The sequence below is a fragment of the Telopea speciosissima genome, chromosome 7, assembly GCF_018873765.1.
Source record: "Telopea speciosissima isolate NSW1024214 ecotype Mountain lineage chromosome 7, Tspe_v1, whole genome shotgun sequence".
Lineage (NCBI taxonomy): Eukaryota > Viridiplantae > Streptophyta > Magnoliopsida > Proteales > Proteaceae > Telopea > Telopea speciosissima.
In genome coordinates, this window is record NC_057922.1 from 1,250,001 (window position 1) to 1,268,592 (window position 18,592).

The 18,592-nt window shown below is 36.8% G+C and overlaps 1 protein-coding gene and 1 long non-coding RNA gene across 2 annotated transcripts in view; both read right to left on the reverse strand.

Moving 5' to 3' along the window:
• LOC122667280 overlaps nucleotides 1-2,764 on the reverse strand; it is an 8,402-nt gene extending 5,638 nt beyond the window's left edge. Inside the window, exons 1-2 of the mRNA XM_043863532.1 lie at nucleotides 2,032-2,764; nucleotides 1-211 (exon numbers count right to left, since the gene is read on the reverse strand). The exon at nucleotides 1-211 is cut by the window's left edge and continues 89 nt beyond it. Coding sequence (XP_043719467.1) covers nucleotides 1-211; nucleotides 2,032-2,179 — 359 coding nt within the window. The 5' untranslated portion in view covers nucleotides 2,180-2,764. The remainder of the gene's footprint in view (nucleotides 212-2,031) is intronic.
• Nucleotides 2,765-12,417: 9,653 nt separating this feature from the next.
• On the reverse strand, nucleotides 12,418-18,588 carry LOC122667217. Its single transcript, XR_006333776.1, has 3 exons — nucleotides 18,493-18,588; nucleotides 18,261-18,459; nucleotides 12,418-12,429 (listed from the first exon to the last, which is right to left on the reverse strand). It is a non-coding gene; the product is annotated as an uncharacterized LOC122667217 (long non-coding RNA).
• Between the last annotated feature and the right edge of the window lie 4 nt (nucleotides 18,589-18,592).

Genomic DNA, 18,592 nt, shown 5'->3' on the forward strand with positions numbered 1-18,592 from the left:
CTTTGTCCTTGGGCTGCCCGCCCTTCATGAAAAACCAATGTCTTTTTCATTCCCACTGTCTGTGAATTATGACAAATTGGTCTATCCTTTCCCGTAGTTTTCCAATACCCATTTTCAGTGGCACGGTTTGCCCTCAGACCATTCGAATATTTCCGATCCCTTGGGCAGAAGAAATACCACTCAAGATCTCTGCTCTGCAAGCATGATTTTGCTGCATAGAAACGAGATGTGCCAACTAAGAAACAAGAACTATCTGGAATCAAATGTTTCAAACGCAAAAATTAAGCAGATTTTAACACTTTTAAAGAATTTATAATGGGCTTAATAATGAGCTATCAGTCACTATCTTCAATGAACGGAAAGAAAATGTGTCTAAGAAAGTCAGAAACAAATATTTGAAAGGTGAAGTTATACATAATTACATATTTGAACACTTTCAAAACAGTATCAAAGGCTTAAAATGAACTATCAGTAATGTAAGACTAGAACCTGAATAGGTCTAATCCCAGGCAGGATGAAAAAGAAAACCCTCTATAAATAATAAATTATTTGAGGGAACCAAGAGAACAATGGGAACTAAAATTATATGAGGGAACCAAGAGAACAATGGGGACTAAAATTATGTGAGGGAGCCAAAAGAACAATGGGAACTCAAATGTTAAAAAAAAATTCCAAAGAACAAGAAAGAGAGCAATGGGATCTCAAAATTGGTTGGAGACGAGATCTCATAAGATAACCAAATAAAAGAATCCCACAAAATTAATAACCTGTTGAAGCCATTGGAGTTGCAATTGAATGATATTGTAGACGTAAAGAAACTCCCACAAATTAACAACTAATGAACATCATTCTGTTAGCACTCTTGAACTCAATTTAACAGAAATTAGGATTTGGAATCAAGAACCGATGGAAGGGGATGGGGGAAGCGAATGGCTATCTTGGCCTGGGCATCTCACCCAACCTATCTTAGGATTTTCACAAAGGCTAAAGCCAATATTTCATTAATCAAATTGGTGTTTAATGCGGGCCTCCCTTACAAACTTAAATAGAAAACTCAAAAATAGACTTAGACACTAAAAAGGAAAGGCCTAACCCTATCCTTAACTAATAAGGTAACCTAAATTGTCTAAAAAAGTGAATAACAAAGAAAACAGACTCAAAATAGGATTCTAACTAAACTAATGAAGCAAATCCCGTTTTCCTACTTTCTACCCCTATTTTAGGCTCTTTAAATTGGCCAATTAAAAATAAACCCATGGGATCAAAAAGTCCAACACATATATAATAACCCAACCCAAAGCTTATTTCCACTAAAATAAGCCCTAAGTGATTTATCTACATCAATCAGTTTTTGTTTTCAATGGTGGAACTATTCTATTAGCCCTCATGGAGGATCCTTCCTTGGCCATTTTCTGGAGCTTGGAAAAGAAAAGTAAATGTTAGGGTCTACAACAATGCGTTTATTCTTATTGATTTGGTGCACAAAGAATCTGTATCAGTTCAATAGTCCTCCCTGTTGTTTTGTTTCAGGTGTGTCATTTTCAGTTTTCTGCTTACATTAGAGTTTTGGGTAATCCATGAGTAACCTTTTCAGGATTTAGAAGGCTGTTTAGTTTTTTACTGGGTTTTTATAGTTTCTGAACTTTTTGATTTGGGATCCCACCAAAAAGGGGGGAAATCAGTACAATATAGATGCCTATTTCTTATTTCTTTTTCAATAAATTTATCCTCCTATCAAACACAATGAATCATCAGATAACATGATTACTTTAAATAGAAACACATAATGTTGCAAGCAAATCAAAATCAAGCAATAAGACCAGCCAAAGGAGCAGGAAATTTATGTATGCCTCCAATTTAATCGCCATGAAGTTATGAAACGCATACATATAGGGAACAGGGAAACCTGCCACTGTATTCTCACTAGAAATAGTTGAGAATAATATGGGGGAAATAAATAAACACATAAAAACACAAACAAATATATGAATAATACTAAATAAGCAGCATAAATAGGAATTATGGAAAAACCTGGAAGATCCCAAGGATCAAACTTGTACAGATCTATCACTCTGATGGCTTCAAAATGGAGCCTCTTTCCCATGACCTTTCTTTTCAGGTAGTACAGAAACAGTTCAACATCAGTTGGATAAAAACGAAAACCCGGTGGAAGGGACATTCTTTCACAAACGCCCCAAGGGGTATTTATTTATTTCCTGCCCAGAATTCTAGTGTACTGTTCTCTTCCAGCCACTAAAAGAAAACCAAGTTATTTTCCACCTCTCCTACCAATAACCAAAATCTTTCTGCGACAAAGCCCCAATGAAAGTATCATTGAAGTAGTCAATCAATTTAACAATATTCGCACTCCTACAATCAAATATACAACTTCAAGCAATAATGTTCGCATAGAAAAGTGTCATATCCAATGTCGAAACACTACTCGCCGTGAGCACCACAACCGACCCCGGTTCATGAAACTGAAATTGCAGTGAACAAACCAGCGATGATTGTTGCTGCGATCAACAGACATTTGACGTGCAATGGAAGCCCTGTTTTCAACATTATTAGGCTCAACATGATGAACATAACAAACACATCAAGCGAACAATAGGGGGGGAATAATCACAAATAAGCCCCTTGAAACACCAAATTTGAACCGATCGCAAAAGAAGGGGGAAACATAAATTCAAAAAGAACACCTAAGATTCACCCAGATCAATAGTTTGTGACGCACTAGCTAAATCAATCAGATTAGTCATGAAACATTAAAACACAGACACACGGAATTAAAAAAAGAAAAAATCTAAACAAATAATCTATAAATGACTGAGCGGAGAATACAAATAACACGGAAAGGAAGAACCACGTACGCAACGAAAGCCCAGAAGATAAATCAAAGTAGCAGAAAAAGGACCAATATCATGTTTTTCATTAAAAAACCAATTTACGAAGTCAATGGGAAACCCTACAAATATTGGAATTCTTAGTAATACTTGAGAAGAAAGACAAGTAAACAACCAAAAACCCGAACTATCTAATTTTATCATAAATAGAAAAACATACAAAGATAACGAGAGAGAGAGAGAGAGAGAGAGAAACCAAGCAACGATCAATAACTGACCTAGAAAACAAGTAATGATACTAGAAATAAACCGAAGCGAGAAGCGAGAAGCGAGAAGACAGAATGTAAACGAGGGGTTTATACAAAAGCTCGATGAAACTGAGAATCACGACAACTTCGAAGCAGAAGAAACTTGCAGACAACGGACCCATCAGAAAATAAATCAATACCACGATTTTCATCAGATAAGCTAATTAAGAAATCAACAAAAATCCCAGAAAAGTCAATATCCCCAATAAAACCTGTGAGACCAATAAACGTACCAACAATCAAAAGAAGAAAATAAATAAACTCTGTTCAATTCTTACCCTGCACGGATGAACACGGAGAAGAACTACGGGTAGAATGAAAACGAGAAGAGGCGAAGATAAAATGAAACAAAAGAAATAAAAAAAAAAAAACTCGAGATGGGAAGCGAGAGTGACTGGAAACAAGGGTTTATATAAGAGAGCACGAGAGAGACACGAACGAACGAGCAGGAGGGTGTACGTGAATTCCCGCGTTAATATGTAGACAAGCTTCTTTTAGAATTCTCGGCTTCTCATTGGTCCATTCTCCTTTTATTTCGTTAATATTTAGGAAAATTACATGATTAGTTACTTTTGGGTTTTCATTTACAAAACTGTCCACCCTATGTTTGAGTTAACAAAAATAGACAAAAACAAGTTTAGTTTTACAAAACTAGACAAAACAGTGACTCTCCTTCCTTCCTTGGCAGTTCCCCTTTGAAAAAAGATCTTTTTTTTCTTTTGTTACTTGGGATAGTAGATAATGGTGGTGGCTGGGACAAGGGTAGGGTTGCAAGGAACGGAGGATGCTTGGGCAAGAAGGCAATGACAGGGGTAAAAATGTTTAAAAAAGTAAGTGTGGGAGGGAGATACACCATTCTGTCCAGTTTTGTAAACCTTAACTTGTTTTTATCTATTTTTTTTAACTTAAACAGAGGGTAAACAGTTTTGTAAATGAAAATCCAAAAATAGCTAATCATGTAATTTTCCCTTAATATTTTATGGGATTGGGTTCTAGGATGCCATTGTGGGAGGAAGAATATGCAATGCTACACCAATGATTTTATAGAGAATGGTATCATTCACATGAGACCTACAAAGGTATGAATTGAAGAGAAAATTTTCCCTTAAAATTTTTCAGGTAACATTTTACATCGAAACAAACGGAGTTGTATAGAGAAAACGAACAAGAAACAGGGGATGACATAACTCTCAGATAACAAAAAACTAGTATCGAACTCCAAAGGAAGCCAATGTGCACTGCGCATTGATGTCACATACTTCTTCTTCCCATATTTCTTCTTTACAAGGATGGTCTACTGTTACAAGGTATTTAGAACTTTGCACCTTCTTTTAATTGACCTTGTCTTTTTCCTAAAGGTTTTTTTAAAATTAGTTATAAAAACAGTACCAAAATAATTTGAAAGAGACGTATCATTGTGTCATTATCAAAATGTGATATTGTCATGCACATTTTTCGAGTATAACTATGAATCGACATTATTATTTTCATTAAAAAAAAAACTACATCATATTAAAAGGGGGAAAAGTAAATTACAAATTATTTGACAGCTCAAGGGGTGTGTCAATAAGGAAATTCCTTTGGGAAAATTTTACGCCACAAATTTTACTTCATAAATTAAAATTTTTAAATGTTGAAAAAAAATTTAATGTTTGTTTCCATCAAAAAAACAAACATTGGAACACTTTTCAACATTTAAAACTTTACATCTAAATTTTTTGAAGTGAAAATTTTCAAGTAAAATTTTTCAGGTAAAATTTTACGCCGAAACAAACGGAGCAAGTAAATAAAAATGAGAAATGGCATGCCAATATTTCTTATGTGCTCATGTTGCATATAGGATTTAAAAACTTGTAATCAAGATTCAGAGAGACGATAAAAATAAAAACAGCCCAAATGTGCCATAACAAATAACCCTGGGTTTGGGAATGGGATTGACTGAGCTAGATTGGCCATAATCGGGATAGACATTTGCTGAATTTGATCCAACAAGCCCAGTCCCAGTCTTTGAAACCCTAGTTGCTTAGAGGCATATTTTTTTCTTGTAAATATAGAAAGGGAAAAAGAAGGTTGTTTGGCTAAGTGGCATCTACGCCTCTCTCTCTCTCTCTCCTTCTATTAAGTTTGTTTTATGGATTTAACAAATTAATCGGTTAATTAGTCTACAACCAACAATTTCTCAGTTAAAACCAAACCGCTTGTTAGAATTTTAAACTAAAGCTGAATCGATTATGAATGGTTCAATTTTAATGGTTGGTTTCGATTCAGTATACTAGTTCGGTCCATAACTGATACCTTAAGTGGAAAGGTAAAGAGGAAAAAGGAAGGGGAAGGGGAACATAGAAAACAAACTTTCAAATAATGGAAATTTGGTGGCATTTAGATCTGGCACAATGTGTCACATGGCATATGTGGTTGGGTATGCATGGGTGTATCTGATAGAGGACTCCTTACACAGTCTAACATATTTAGTAGTAAAATTCAGCCTAAATGAAACTCAAGAAATTACTAAAATTTTAGTTTAAACATTCAAAAAATATGAAAATTCCATGTCATTGCAATGGATGGTATTGATCATGGTTTCAAAAATGAAATTGTCTAGGGGTTTTGAGATCAATTTCAACCGATTTTGATATGGATTAGAATAAGGAATCGGCATTCGATCATAATTCAGAGTTTAAAATCCTTGGTTATGATAGTTTTGTAATTTTCTTTCATCCTGAACTCACTTTTGAGGCACACTCCCCCCCCCCCTTCCCCTGATTGAAACTGAAACTCAGACCATTGATTTCGATCCACCTATGACTCTCATTGCAAGTGGTGGAATTTTCGAATGCCACTATAGACGGTAGCATGTAGATGAAAGAGAAATAGGGAAAGCCTACTCAAAGTCGAGGATCGTACATAGCCCAACCCGAAAAAAAGATCCTCTCCAGCATGCCAGCCCCTCGAGCACACATCCAACGGTTGGAGGCACTCAAGATGCATGCTGGAGAGGATCCAGGTCCAGCGCAACCCAATCCAACAATTGGCCCAAATTGTCCAGGTAAAAGGCCATCCAAATTGGCTAAACCTAAATCTGCTTACCGAAGAAGGTTTTGTGTAAAGACTCATTTTATCAAATTAAATTGTAAATGATAAAAGGGATAAAAGTAGTGCTAAGATGACCCATGAGAGGACAAAAATTCCATTCCTCCAATATATATATTTTTTGTGGGGTAGACATTCCTCTTATAAATAAGTAAATGCAACATAGCACGCTGCAGGCAATAGAGAGTTGTGCTGGCATGACCATTAGATGATGAAAGTTTCTTTTGTCATAAGCCAAATGTCCAAAAGGAAAAGACGGCATACCTTTTTAGTTTTTAAAACCATATAAAAAAATGAAGCTGCCAGCTAGAACAAAAAAATAAATAAATAAAATATATATATTTAGATATATATGGGAGAGGGTTTTTTGAGCAACTGGCTGAGGGGAGTGGACTAATAAGATGCGATAAAATCCTATTGTTCATAGGAGGGCATCAGGAGCATTGGATCATTTCATATGAGAAGGTAGGCAGCTCAGAGAACTTGATTGTTAGATCTCAAAGAGAGGTTTTTTTTTTTTTTTTTATGTAAAGAAACTATTCATTGATATGTGTAAAGCACATGAACTTAGAGTTACAAGAAGACTGAATCCAAGGAGTGGAAATAGGTCAGTCTATCCTACACATAATGGGTAAGGCCCTCCTTGCCAAAGTATCTGCAGTAACATTGCAGTCTCTGGGAATGTGGATGAAAGAGCATTGTTCAAATGATGGAACCAGGTGGAACACATCATTGATAACTGGGAGTACTTCTAAGGGGATGTTGCTCTGCTGTCTAGTAAGATAAGAGATGGCTTCCAGGTTATCAGATTCGAAGACGACCTTGTTCCAACCATTAGCTAAGGCTTGAAGCATGCCATTCTTGAGGGCCATTGTTTCCCCCACTAAAATTGATGGAAAACTACTCTGTTCCGAAATAGCACGAAGGGGTGTTCCCAAGTGATCTCTAATAATGTAACCCAGGCCACCAGTATCTCGATCCTTACCTTGAGAAGCGTCACTATTAACTTTAACCCAGCCCTCTTCTGGGGGTCACCAGTGCTTTGGCAATTGATGAATCTGGGAGCTACCACGAATGGAAGGATCCTTGATGGGTTTCTGGGCAGTAAAAAATTCTACAGTAGCAGATTGGGCTTTAAGAATAACCTCCATTGGGGAACCCTGCTTGCCGTTGAACACTAATTCATTCCTAGCCAGCCAAATGGACCACACAAGGAAACTACATAGGCTCAGTGATTCCTTCCTTTCCTTCTTTTCTAGATTAGAAAAGAAATCCCAACTTTTAATCCATTGACCGAGAGTTAGGTCCTTGTCAATTGAGCTACATTTTCAAGGTACTCCTCAAAATATTAAGTATGAAATACAAAATTTTATTTACCAAAAAAAATAATTCTTTATCCATTGAACAAGTCTTGCGTTTTGTTAATAATGTGTGTGTTTTGTATTTCTAATAATTTAAAGAATAATTACTAGTTATCCATGAAAGAGTGAAAGGTGATATTTAAAAATCAAAAGATAAATGTAAGCAATTTATTTTTATAAAATTTTAATCTAAACCGCTTGTTTTCACTTAGAGTCGGGAGAGTCACAGTAATGTTTAGTGTACTAGTATACATGCATGAATATACACAACTACACAAGATGTGTTCCAATACTAAATGGATATGGGTCGAATTGACCGATTCCAATGGCCATGATCAATCCTGATTTCGACCATTTTGGAACAATCGATTCTAGGGTTTTCAGAACCAAATCTCAGGGTTTCAAATCTAAAGGGCTTATTCTAAGGCTTTGATGATCGATTTCAGCCAATTCAAAATCCAATTCTACCTCGATTCCAAATTTAAAGTCTTTGCACCCTACCAATTAAGCCCTCCATGCTTCACTAAGATGGGGAAAAAAATTATAATAGTTTGATGTTCATCACTAGGCAAATGATTTGACCATGCTATCTGAAACATTCCGGATGATCTCTTATCAACAATCCCATAAATTAATATTTTGACCAGACAACAGATTCATTTTCCTAGCAATTTCAATGGAAAGGGGGAAGGGGAGAGCTCCCCATATTTATATTTTAATGAAAAAGACTTTATAGTGTTTGTGCTTTTGGTTTGATCCTTCTGACATTCATTGAATATTTCCAACATTTACCAGAACTTCAAACCTAATTTGATTGTAGACCTTCCTTTATATTCCTATGAACCTTCTTGATAGTTCATGTATAGCCGTGGATTTCTTTTTTTTTTTGGTAAAGGGGAATTTTACTGATTTCCAGGGTGTGTACAACCAATGACCTCGTTCATACATAAATCATGAAGCCATGGAATGGAAAATGGCCACTCTGTATCACACACAAGAGACAATGCCTTCCTTGCCAGGGTATCCGCAACAATATTTAGATCCCTTGGAATATATGAAAAACTGATAGAGGAAAATAGAGCAGAGAGCCTCTGGATATCAGAGAGAACATCCACCACCTCCATCGGGGGTGACCTACTAGAACTTTGAATAAACTCAACCGCAGCCTTGTTGTCGGTTTCCACCTGGAGCTTAGAGAACCCTTCCTCCAAAGCTATTGTTAACGCAGACCTGATAGCAAGGATCTCCCCCTGCAGCACCGAACTGAGTTTGATGGGGACTGAAACTGCCTTCCTCAGAGAACCCGTGTGGTCTCTAAACACCAAGCCCAAACCCCCTCTGGAACTCCCCACCTCCAAAGCTACATCGCAATTCACCTTTACTTCTCCTACAGGAGGTGGAATCCACTTAAGAGAGGACCTGCTTTCACCCATAATATTAGCGTTTCTAAATCCAGTATTCTCAGCCAGGGAAATAACATCAGCCGGAGTCCAGCTCTTTCCACTGATCGCAAGCTCATTTTTCTACAGCTTAACATTAAGGGGGAAAAAGTTTTCTTCAATCGGTAGAACATTCAAATTTGTTTCGTACTTAACACATGAGCAAAGTAATTTGGGATCTATTTATCTATCTATCAATAATTTGGTCCTATCAAACATTTTGTAAAGAAAATGGTTTTATTAATTCAATACTAATACCAATACATATTGACCATGTTAGTAATGATTTCAAATCAAAGCAGTATTTTTCATCAAAAATATCATATCTGTACCATATCGACCGATCTATAACGGTTAGGTATTGGTATTCGATACCAATATGAATCATTGATACAGCCGATCTAATATGGATTCTTAAAATCGCGGGCAAATATGTAGGTCATACAGGTAAACCGTCCTCCATGGGTCATATGTGTAAACCCAAAGTCCCTAACTCATAACCAAAGGATGAATAAAAATCATTCTACCATGGTAACAAACCTTATGAACATAATTTTGGAGAGACAATAGGTTGCTAAAGTCCATGCACGAGTGAGGGTGTACCGTAGGAATATACTCCAACAATTAAACCCACACCTCTTGAACTAGAAGTGGGTCCTGTCTATTTAGTGCGAATCCATAGCGTGCACGACTCAACGCACGCGTTCTATAACCACTAGTTGTCTCCAGTCTCCACACATTAAATACAAAATGGTATTATTACCATATACAAGACGGAAGAAAAAAAAAGTATTACTTGCATGCATGGTTATAAAAAACGGTATTGGATCGGGGGTATATCGTAGCGGTAGTGACTGATTCATTTTGGTATCGATTGTATTGGTTATGTTCGATATTGATGATATTTACCGGATACAATATTAATAAAACAGTTCTAATTAGGAGTACATGTATTTAAAATTTATTGTTTTCAATTCTAAATAGAAGGCAAAACCGTCCAATCCTACCTCATACGGCCTATTCATAATGGTATCGGGATTGGCATAGATTGATTCCGATCCCGATACTGTTATTTGTGCTCGTATATGGTTTGAGTTTGACATAAGGTCAGGATTTATAAATATTAAAATTGAAATCTGTATTGATCTGACCGATTCTGGGATCGGAAAGCAATTGATGAAAATCGGTAAAAAATGTCCAAAAATAATTCCCTAACCATAGTTTCCGAACAAAGATCGAGCGAGCTAGATCCACCGAAATCAGGATGGATGGATGGATAGATTCCATCGATCTTGGATCCCGATTCTTGAAACCTGAAAAGGTGCAGATTCTATCCGTAATTGGAATCGCCGTCAATGTTTGGTTTGGCCCACTGGATCTCCAAAGCTCGTGGCTTTTTGGACCACAGCTTCTCTAATAAAACTCTTTTATAGAAGGTAATTCTAGCTATATTCAGCAAATAAAAATGCCTGATATCACCCTCTGCATGCACGCCATGTGTCCATACTGCCATGCGAATCCAAGACGGAGCAGTTGCGTTGCCACCTCAGAAAGGGCTTATGTGTCCCCTCAATATATAGTATCTTTTTTTCACGTGGCAAATTCCAACAAAGCTGAAATCCAATACCCAGGACTGGGGTGGACCCCCGACAACGACTTTATAGGCAACTTAACACAAGTAAGCAGTCCACACAGACGACCCAGATCTTATGTATCAAAGTCCAGTTGGACAAGTCAAATTTGCCTGTGATTTATTGTATATCTCGCAACATATCCAGTATTAATTCAATAAACAATTTTAGACGTTAAGAGAATTAGAAACTAAAAACCTTCTTATAGCTACCCCGGGGGGGGGTTGGGGGGGGGACCATTTTACTAACGGTGTTTAGTTTAACCGTCAACGGACGTAACACGTGACCCTGCGCTAGCAGGCATGTTTTAGTTATGTATGTAGTACCATTGATGTACATGCATGTATGCCACACGGTATGATGCATGCATGACAGTTTTTTTTAAGGTAAGAATCCATGCATAACATCGAAGGAAGTAAATGTCGGGATGAGGGGAATGTTTATCCAGGTTAGGGTTTTCCGTGTCCAGCGCCAGCCATCGATGTCGTCACCTGAAAAAAGGGTGAAGTTTCTGAAATGACACAAACAGACATTCTCTCTCTTTCTCTAGGGCGAGCGGTAGCAGCGCTCGAGCACTGCCATTAGAAAACAATGATGGCAGTGCTCCATCAATCTCAATCATTGATTTTCTGACATAAAATCTGAGTCGTTCAGTTTTTTTAAGGCACAAATTAAGCGACACGTGTACTTATGAAAATCGAACGGTCAATTTTAACATTTTCAAATATTGTTTGTGAAATTTTGTTGATCCCAGCAAACCAGCCGGACTGGCCAGTCAAACCGAAACCACCCAACTTCGCGGACTTCGTCGATTGATACGTGGGTATGGAAGCTCGTCTTCTTCCTCTCACGCTTCTGAATCCAAAGAAACCCCATCCAACCTCACAGACTTTTCATTGGCATTCATGGACTCTCTTTGCACGAACCCCTTTTGTTTTCTCCATTATTTAGCTCTCTTGCCTCCTCTGACTTCTCCTCATTCCCAATTCAGTTTGAATTCTCTCTTATCTTCTCTTCTTCGATTTCATTCAAGAACTTGAAGATTCAGGAATGGCAGGACGAAAGGCAGTTGATTTTGAAGATTTCTTGCCGACTATGGCTAAGAAATTGGATGCGGAAGGATTGATTTGAGAGCTTTGTAATGGGTTTCATTTATTGATGGGCCCTAACAAGGAAGTCATCATGTTTGAAAGTTTGAAAGGAACGCTTATTTACTAGGGTTGCAGGGTTTGAAAGATGATGAATTGTTGTCTATGTTGAGAGTAGGTGATTTGGATGGTGATGGTGCTCTTAATCAGATGGAATTTTGTATTTTAATGTTTAGATTGAGCCATGAATTGATGGAGGAGTCAGAGAGTTTGTTGGAAGAAGCTCTGATACAGGAATTGAGAAATCCGTAATTGGGTTCTTCTTTTTCCCCTTTTAGTGGCAATGAAAATAATGGAATCATCCTTTTACAACTTCTGATACAAATTTGAAGCAATGTCTTTGCGGTTTCATTCAATCGATCCATCCACTTCTTTGTTCATTTCAGATGTTATTCTGCTGGTGCTGGCTTTTAAAATAGTGTTTCTTGAATTAGAGAAGTTGATGAAAGTTCTTGAACAATTACGATTTACAGACAACGGCCTTTGGAGAGGAAGGCTTCAAAATCCCCTTTTTTCTGCTACTCAAATGGAACCAGATGCGTGAGAGGAATAAAACTTTCAATTTCTGCTACTCAAATCAAAACCAGATGCGTGAGAATAAGAAGACTCGAAATTTCTGTTATGGACAAATCAGAACCAGATGCGTGAGAGGACGAAGAGGGGTTTCCATGAGCGTGAGAGGACGAAGACGAGCTGGTTTCTCGAACGATTTTCCCTTCTCTTCAAAACAAAACCCTAGTGGGTTTGATCGGTTTCAGTTTACGACCGGTCCGGCTTGGTTTGCTGGGATCAACCGAATTTCACAAACAACATTTGTGCTTTAAAAAATTGAACGGCTCAGATTTTATGTCAAAAAATCAATGACTGAGATTGATGGAGCACTGCCATCATTGTTTTATAATGGTAGCGCTTGAGCGCTGCGACCTTTTAGCCATGTTTGAATGGAGGAAAGATAAAATCATGATAATGCAAATTATGCTGGTTAATTTATGTACACAACGTTCCTCAAATTCAAATTTTTTTTTTCTTTACGTCCAAGCATAGCCTTAATTGTAATGCCTGGATTCAGCTTCTCTCCTTGGAGGGCATCGCCCAATAAGTGCCTAATGAAGCATCTGATGGTTGAGCATACTGCACACATCTCAATGTGTGTCCAATCAACCATCGGGATGTGTGCGGCATGACCCAGCCGTTGGATGTCTCATTGGACACTCATTGGGTGATGCCCTCCAAGGAGAGGAGCCCAATCCGTAATGCTTTCCCATTTTTCTTTTATGCGGAGAAGATTAGATATGCAGTTTGCTTTCCTAAACTTAGTAGCTATGGGAGAGGAAATCGGTACAATATTGATTAAGTATCAAAGTCAATCACTTTCAAAATCATGTAATATCAACCATATTCGATTATTCAATACCAATACCTTAAACCATGAGAAAGCGTGAGACCGTTTAAGTAAGGCCCAACCCTAGCTAGCATACCAAGCTTTTAAATATTTTTTGCACTTTTAAGCAGTAAAAAAAATTGACACTTTTACAAGTCTAACGTATTTAAAGATACAGTTTAGATTTGCCCTTTAATCCATTTGACAATAACGTCAGAACTAACTTGAAAAGCATTGTTTCTGACTGGCCCGAACTTTGACCACCAAAAGGGTTGGTCTACTCTAAATAGTTGGGTTCTGTTGCTGGTTAACCAAGATTTTTAATACGTTTGTTTGGTCCAATCAACCTGGATCCTCCTGGTCATCCATCGTCCTTGAAGTGAGTATTTGACCGATGAGGGCAAGATAGTCCTGTTAGCCAGTTTAAGTGTTTGACCACATTTGTGGGTCTGATTCTATAGCTTTTGACGAGGCACAACCGCACAACTCACCCCGACTTGGAATGATCTACATTCTAGGTTTCACAGTGGGTACTAGTGGGGGTGTCAAATGCGCGTTGGGGTCTTCTACTTCCGCCCTTCTCTTATTACCGTGTGTGCCCCCACATACAATAAGGTGTGGAAAATCCGCCAAGCAGGGGTAAGGTGGATTTTCCGCACCTTGCTGTGTGTGGGGGGGTGGGGGGAAACACGACAATACAAGTCGGGCAGAAGTAGAAAATCCGGATCCATCAAATGGTCGGTTCCATCTAGTTCAGGTGGTGGATTGGACTATGTGAAATTGAAACTGTTGGGTTTGATTAGATTTTATTTTGATTTATCATGTACCATATATAAGTCAGGTCGTCTCTGTTATGATTGTTTATTAAATTTACCCTTTTTGTTGATTCAGTCACCTCTAAGTCAGTCAGTCAGGATGATTAGATTGTTTGTGCCCCCAGGAAATTTCAAGCACACCATAAGTAATATGCATATCTTATAACCTTCGGGAATCTCTATGAAATTGTTGAAAAAAGACCTCCATGGCTCCATCTTGATGAGATGTTGCATATCAGAAATTTGCACCAACTTTTAACACATGAATGAGAGACAAAGAGGTGGGGTGTGTGTTAGTTTGTGTTTATTAGCACTCCTTGGATTGAAAGTTGGTTATCCTTTTTGAATTGGTGTATACGTTTGACAAAAACACACAAAAAAAAAAAAAAAGAATAAGAAGAATACATATATGTTGAAGTTGAATCAAATCCATGTCCCATAATCTTATTCTTGCTCCAAGGCTTTATGGGAATTTTATGTATAAGCAAGGAGGTTGAGTTTTAGAGAAAATATATCTGATGAGAAATCAATTCTTTGACTAAAAAATTTTGGTCAATAGTTTTGAAGAAGATTTGTTCAAGGTAATAAAATAATTCCAAGATAAACAAAGAGGTTATATGTCAATTTTGACCACGTCATCAATATCCAGAAAATGATCTAGACTGTTCATATGTTAAATATTTATGATTCATAATCAATCATAGATGTAGTTTGATAATTTGGTGCAACGGTAAAGGTTGCTTCATTGTTACCAAGTGGTCATGGGTTTGAGTTTGGAAACAGCATCTCTGTAAAAATAAGGGTAAGGCTATGTACATTATGACCCTCCCTAGAGGCCCTGACCCCATAGTGACGGGAGCCTCGTGCACTGAATACACCCTAAAATTCAATCATAGATGTCCCATTTATCTGCGTATCTCTTTGAATTTTAGTTTTTAATTTCTTCTTACAATCACTATTGGAAAAATCAGGTCTTGAGTTGAGTCGAATCGACTTAAAAAAATAAATAAAAATTCTGGTCAAGTGTAATGGAGATTTGCTTAGTGCTAAAAATGTGGCAAGACTCTGTTTTGAGTTTTCCCAAGTCGCTTGTAATTTGATAATTTCAAATGAGTCGGACGTAATTCATTGAGTTTGGTCGTTTACCTTCTCCCTTGTTTCTTGTCCTTAGACAATAGTTATAATCTACAATCACCTTTATGCATTGTAGTAATTCGTGTCTTCATCATAACAAAACAAATAAAATTCATAGATCTGCGATTCTTTAATTTTTCCTTTATTTTTAATGATTTATGTATTTTATTGTATTTAAAATTTGAAAAAACACGACTCATCGCCCTGACTACCTACGACAAGTCGAGTTGGACAACCTGATTAATTTTTCAATCATGTTTTACAATAATATTTTAATTAGATTTTAAAATTTTTATTTTACCACTTGATCGACTTATACTTGTATTAAGTCATACTAAACCTAATGATTAAAACTATCACATTATCTTTCCACGTGGCAAAATTAGGCGACGATTGAAAACCTCTTAAACTATGTTTGGTTGACAAGAAAAAAAATTCAATCCTTTTCTTTTCTTTTCTATTTATTTCTTGCCAACCAAACATAACCTTATCATAGGTCAAGAAACGTTTTCCATGTTTAATTAATTTTTTTCTATAAATTTTTTAAAAATACTATCTTCCACTTCTGTATTGTGTCCAACCGTTCAAGACGATCACTATCCTCACTCCCACTCGCTTTTAAATACCTACATCACACTTGCTTGTAGTGTTGCTAACCTGTGGTTGGTAAGGAAAAAGGATACTTTACTTAATTCCTAAAAGGGAAATGGTCCAAACATGTTATTTGTGGACAAGCAATCAGTTTTGCCATGGAAGCACCTCAAAATGGAACTGAAATGTCTAAGTTTCATTCTAATTAGAATTAGTCAAATGGATCACCATGAAGGCACACGGATTATTGAGGGGCTGCTTAGACATATATGAATGAATAAACTGATTGAATTTGAGACTGAAATTAAACAAGTGGTCAATTTATATCATTTCTTCTATTTGTAGTCGTGAAATTTATCATATCACTCCTTCTCATGATAGAACAAAGTATGTTGATCTACCAAAATCTTTATAGGCAGGGTCTCAAGAATTGGGATCGGATCAGCCCATCATGATTCTAAAATCTAGCTCGACCGATAATTCTACAAAAACTAGAGTTTAGATATGTTTTGCTCAATTTTGATCGATTCCAATCAAAATGAATGGGGATTGAACAAAGTGCGTTGATCCACCATTTTCCTTGTAGGCAAGGTTTCAAGAATCGGGATTGGCTCGACCAATCTCTGATCGATCCGTATATGAAAATTAAGATTGTGTTTGGTATGTATTTTTGGTCAATACTGCATTCCAATAAATCATACCAAATGCAGTCTTAAATCTTTCATCCATGATCTTAAACATCAGACCCACCCTCTATGTAATGTATATTAGTCAACTGCAACATTTTGTTATAAATAATGCATATTGAATACAATATAAGGTTAAGGCATGTTCTGGTTAATTCTGACCGACTGTTCAACGATCTTGACCAATTCCAATTGAAATCCAAATTTATCCGGATTCTGGGTTTTAAACCCTGTGGGTTATACCTTAGTTAGTAAGTTCGGGAACGGCAATTGAACGGGAATAGATACGTACGGCAATTAAACGGACTAGACGGTAATAATACTTTTAAAAAATCCGGCTTCATAAAATACATACGGTAATAATACGATACGCATTTAATACAGGTATAATACGACATAGATGGCAATAATACTTTAAAAAAAAATGACATATATTCATTATATAACATGCATTCATCACCTAATAAACAAAATAATATCAAGATTTTATGAACTAAAATAACCACAATAATATAATATGCTATATAACATCTCTAATATTGTCATTTAACATACCAAAATATCAATAATCTACAAGAAATGAATGTAGATTGTCTGAGTTGAGCAAGTTGATTACCTTATCATTAAATAATTCTTCCAACATTACATTTCTTTCTATCTACAATGAGATAACCATATATTTTTAACCAGATGTGTTATTGTGAAGGGGGATGAGTTCCCACTAATTAACCAACACAAGATAAGAGGGAGAGTTCCAGATATGGATCTCCACTATACACATTAGCTACAAGAGACAGAAAAATAAGAATAAAATAGAATAGAGATTGAGCCGTTCTCGCCAATATCACACCAGATTCATTTGCTTCACTACCACCATCAAAGTTCAAAGACCAGAGAAACAAGAGGAGAGTACAAGACTTAAGTGCCGCTTTGTTGAACGGAGATGGGGAGGATGATTGGAGATGGAGGGCGGCTACTGTTGCGGCAACAGTGTTGCTTGCTACGGTTGGATGTTCAACGTAAATCGAAAGAGACGAAAGGGAAAGTGAAATCGTTTCCCTAAATTCTATTCTTTCGGGTATTTTAAAAAAAAAAATAAAAATGTATAATATACATATTATATGAGTATAATACACGATTGATTAAAATTTTTTTTTTTATAAAAATACAGAAGCGGGAGTATTATATGTTTAAAAATTTGAATACATATATAATACAGGTATTATACGCGTATTTACTAACTAAGGGTTATACCGTCCATAGAATTTCCTGTATCTTTAATTTGTTGGTTAGATAATCCCGCCTTTTGTCTTTTACCAAAATTTCGTTAATTGACACGTGTAAACATCTTCGGCGAGTGATCTGATCAGATAGGGTATGTATGATAGACATCACCTCACCATACCATCATAAATAATAAATGAATTGTATGTATGGTTTATGGGTTCATGGTCATGGTTATGATCATGGTCATGGTCATGGTTATGATCATGGTCATGGTCATGGATGGGCTTGCAGGTGTGTAATGAGAGAGAAAGAGGATTTGACTCCGTTGGAAAACGATGGTAAAGAAGGAATGAATGAAACCCAATTCAATCCGATCGAAACCATTCTTGACGTCCGCAAGGACTCACTCTCACACACCCAAGAACGGTAGACAAAAGTAGAAAAAAGCTAGAGAGAGAGAGAGAGTTCTCAGAGCTGGATTGGATACGCAGCTCCAGAGAGAGAGAGAGAGAGAGAGAGAGAGAGAGAGGACTATTTCAATGAAGAAGGATATATAGAAGAGCCCTAGAGAATGAAAGAGAAAAAAATAATACTAAAAGCTACTGAAGTAGACGAAGAAGAAGAAGACAGATAAAAGAATCATTTTTATCTTTAAGGAGCTTGTTTTGTGGTTCCATTTCATCCGAATATTCAGAGCTTCAGACTGTCACTGCGAAATCCAACTCTCGTAAGTCTGGTTTGCATCGTCTCTTTATGGTTTAGTCTTTTCCCTCTGTTGAGCTTCCTTTGGGACTTAATAACCCTGTGGGATTATTCACCCAAAAAAAAAAAAAACCCGGTGGGATTTCACCTGGAATAAGTTCCAGATCGTTGATTTCAGTTACTATTTCTTGAATTTGGCTTTGATCATGTGGTTTTGTGTTTGTTCTTTGCCT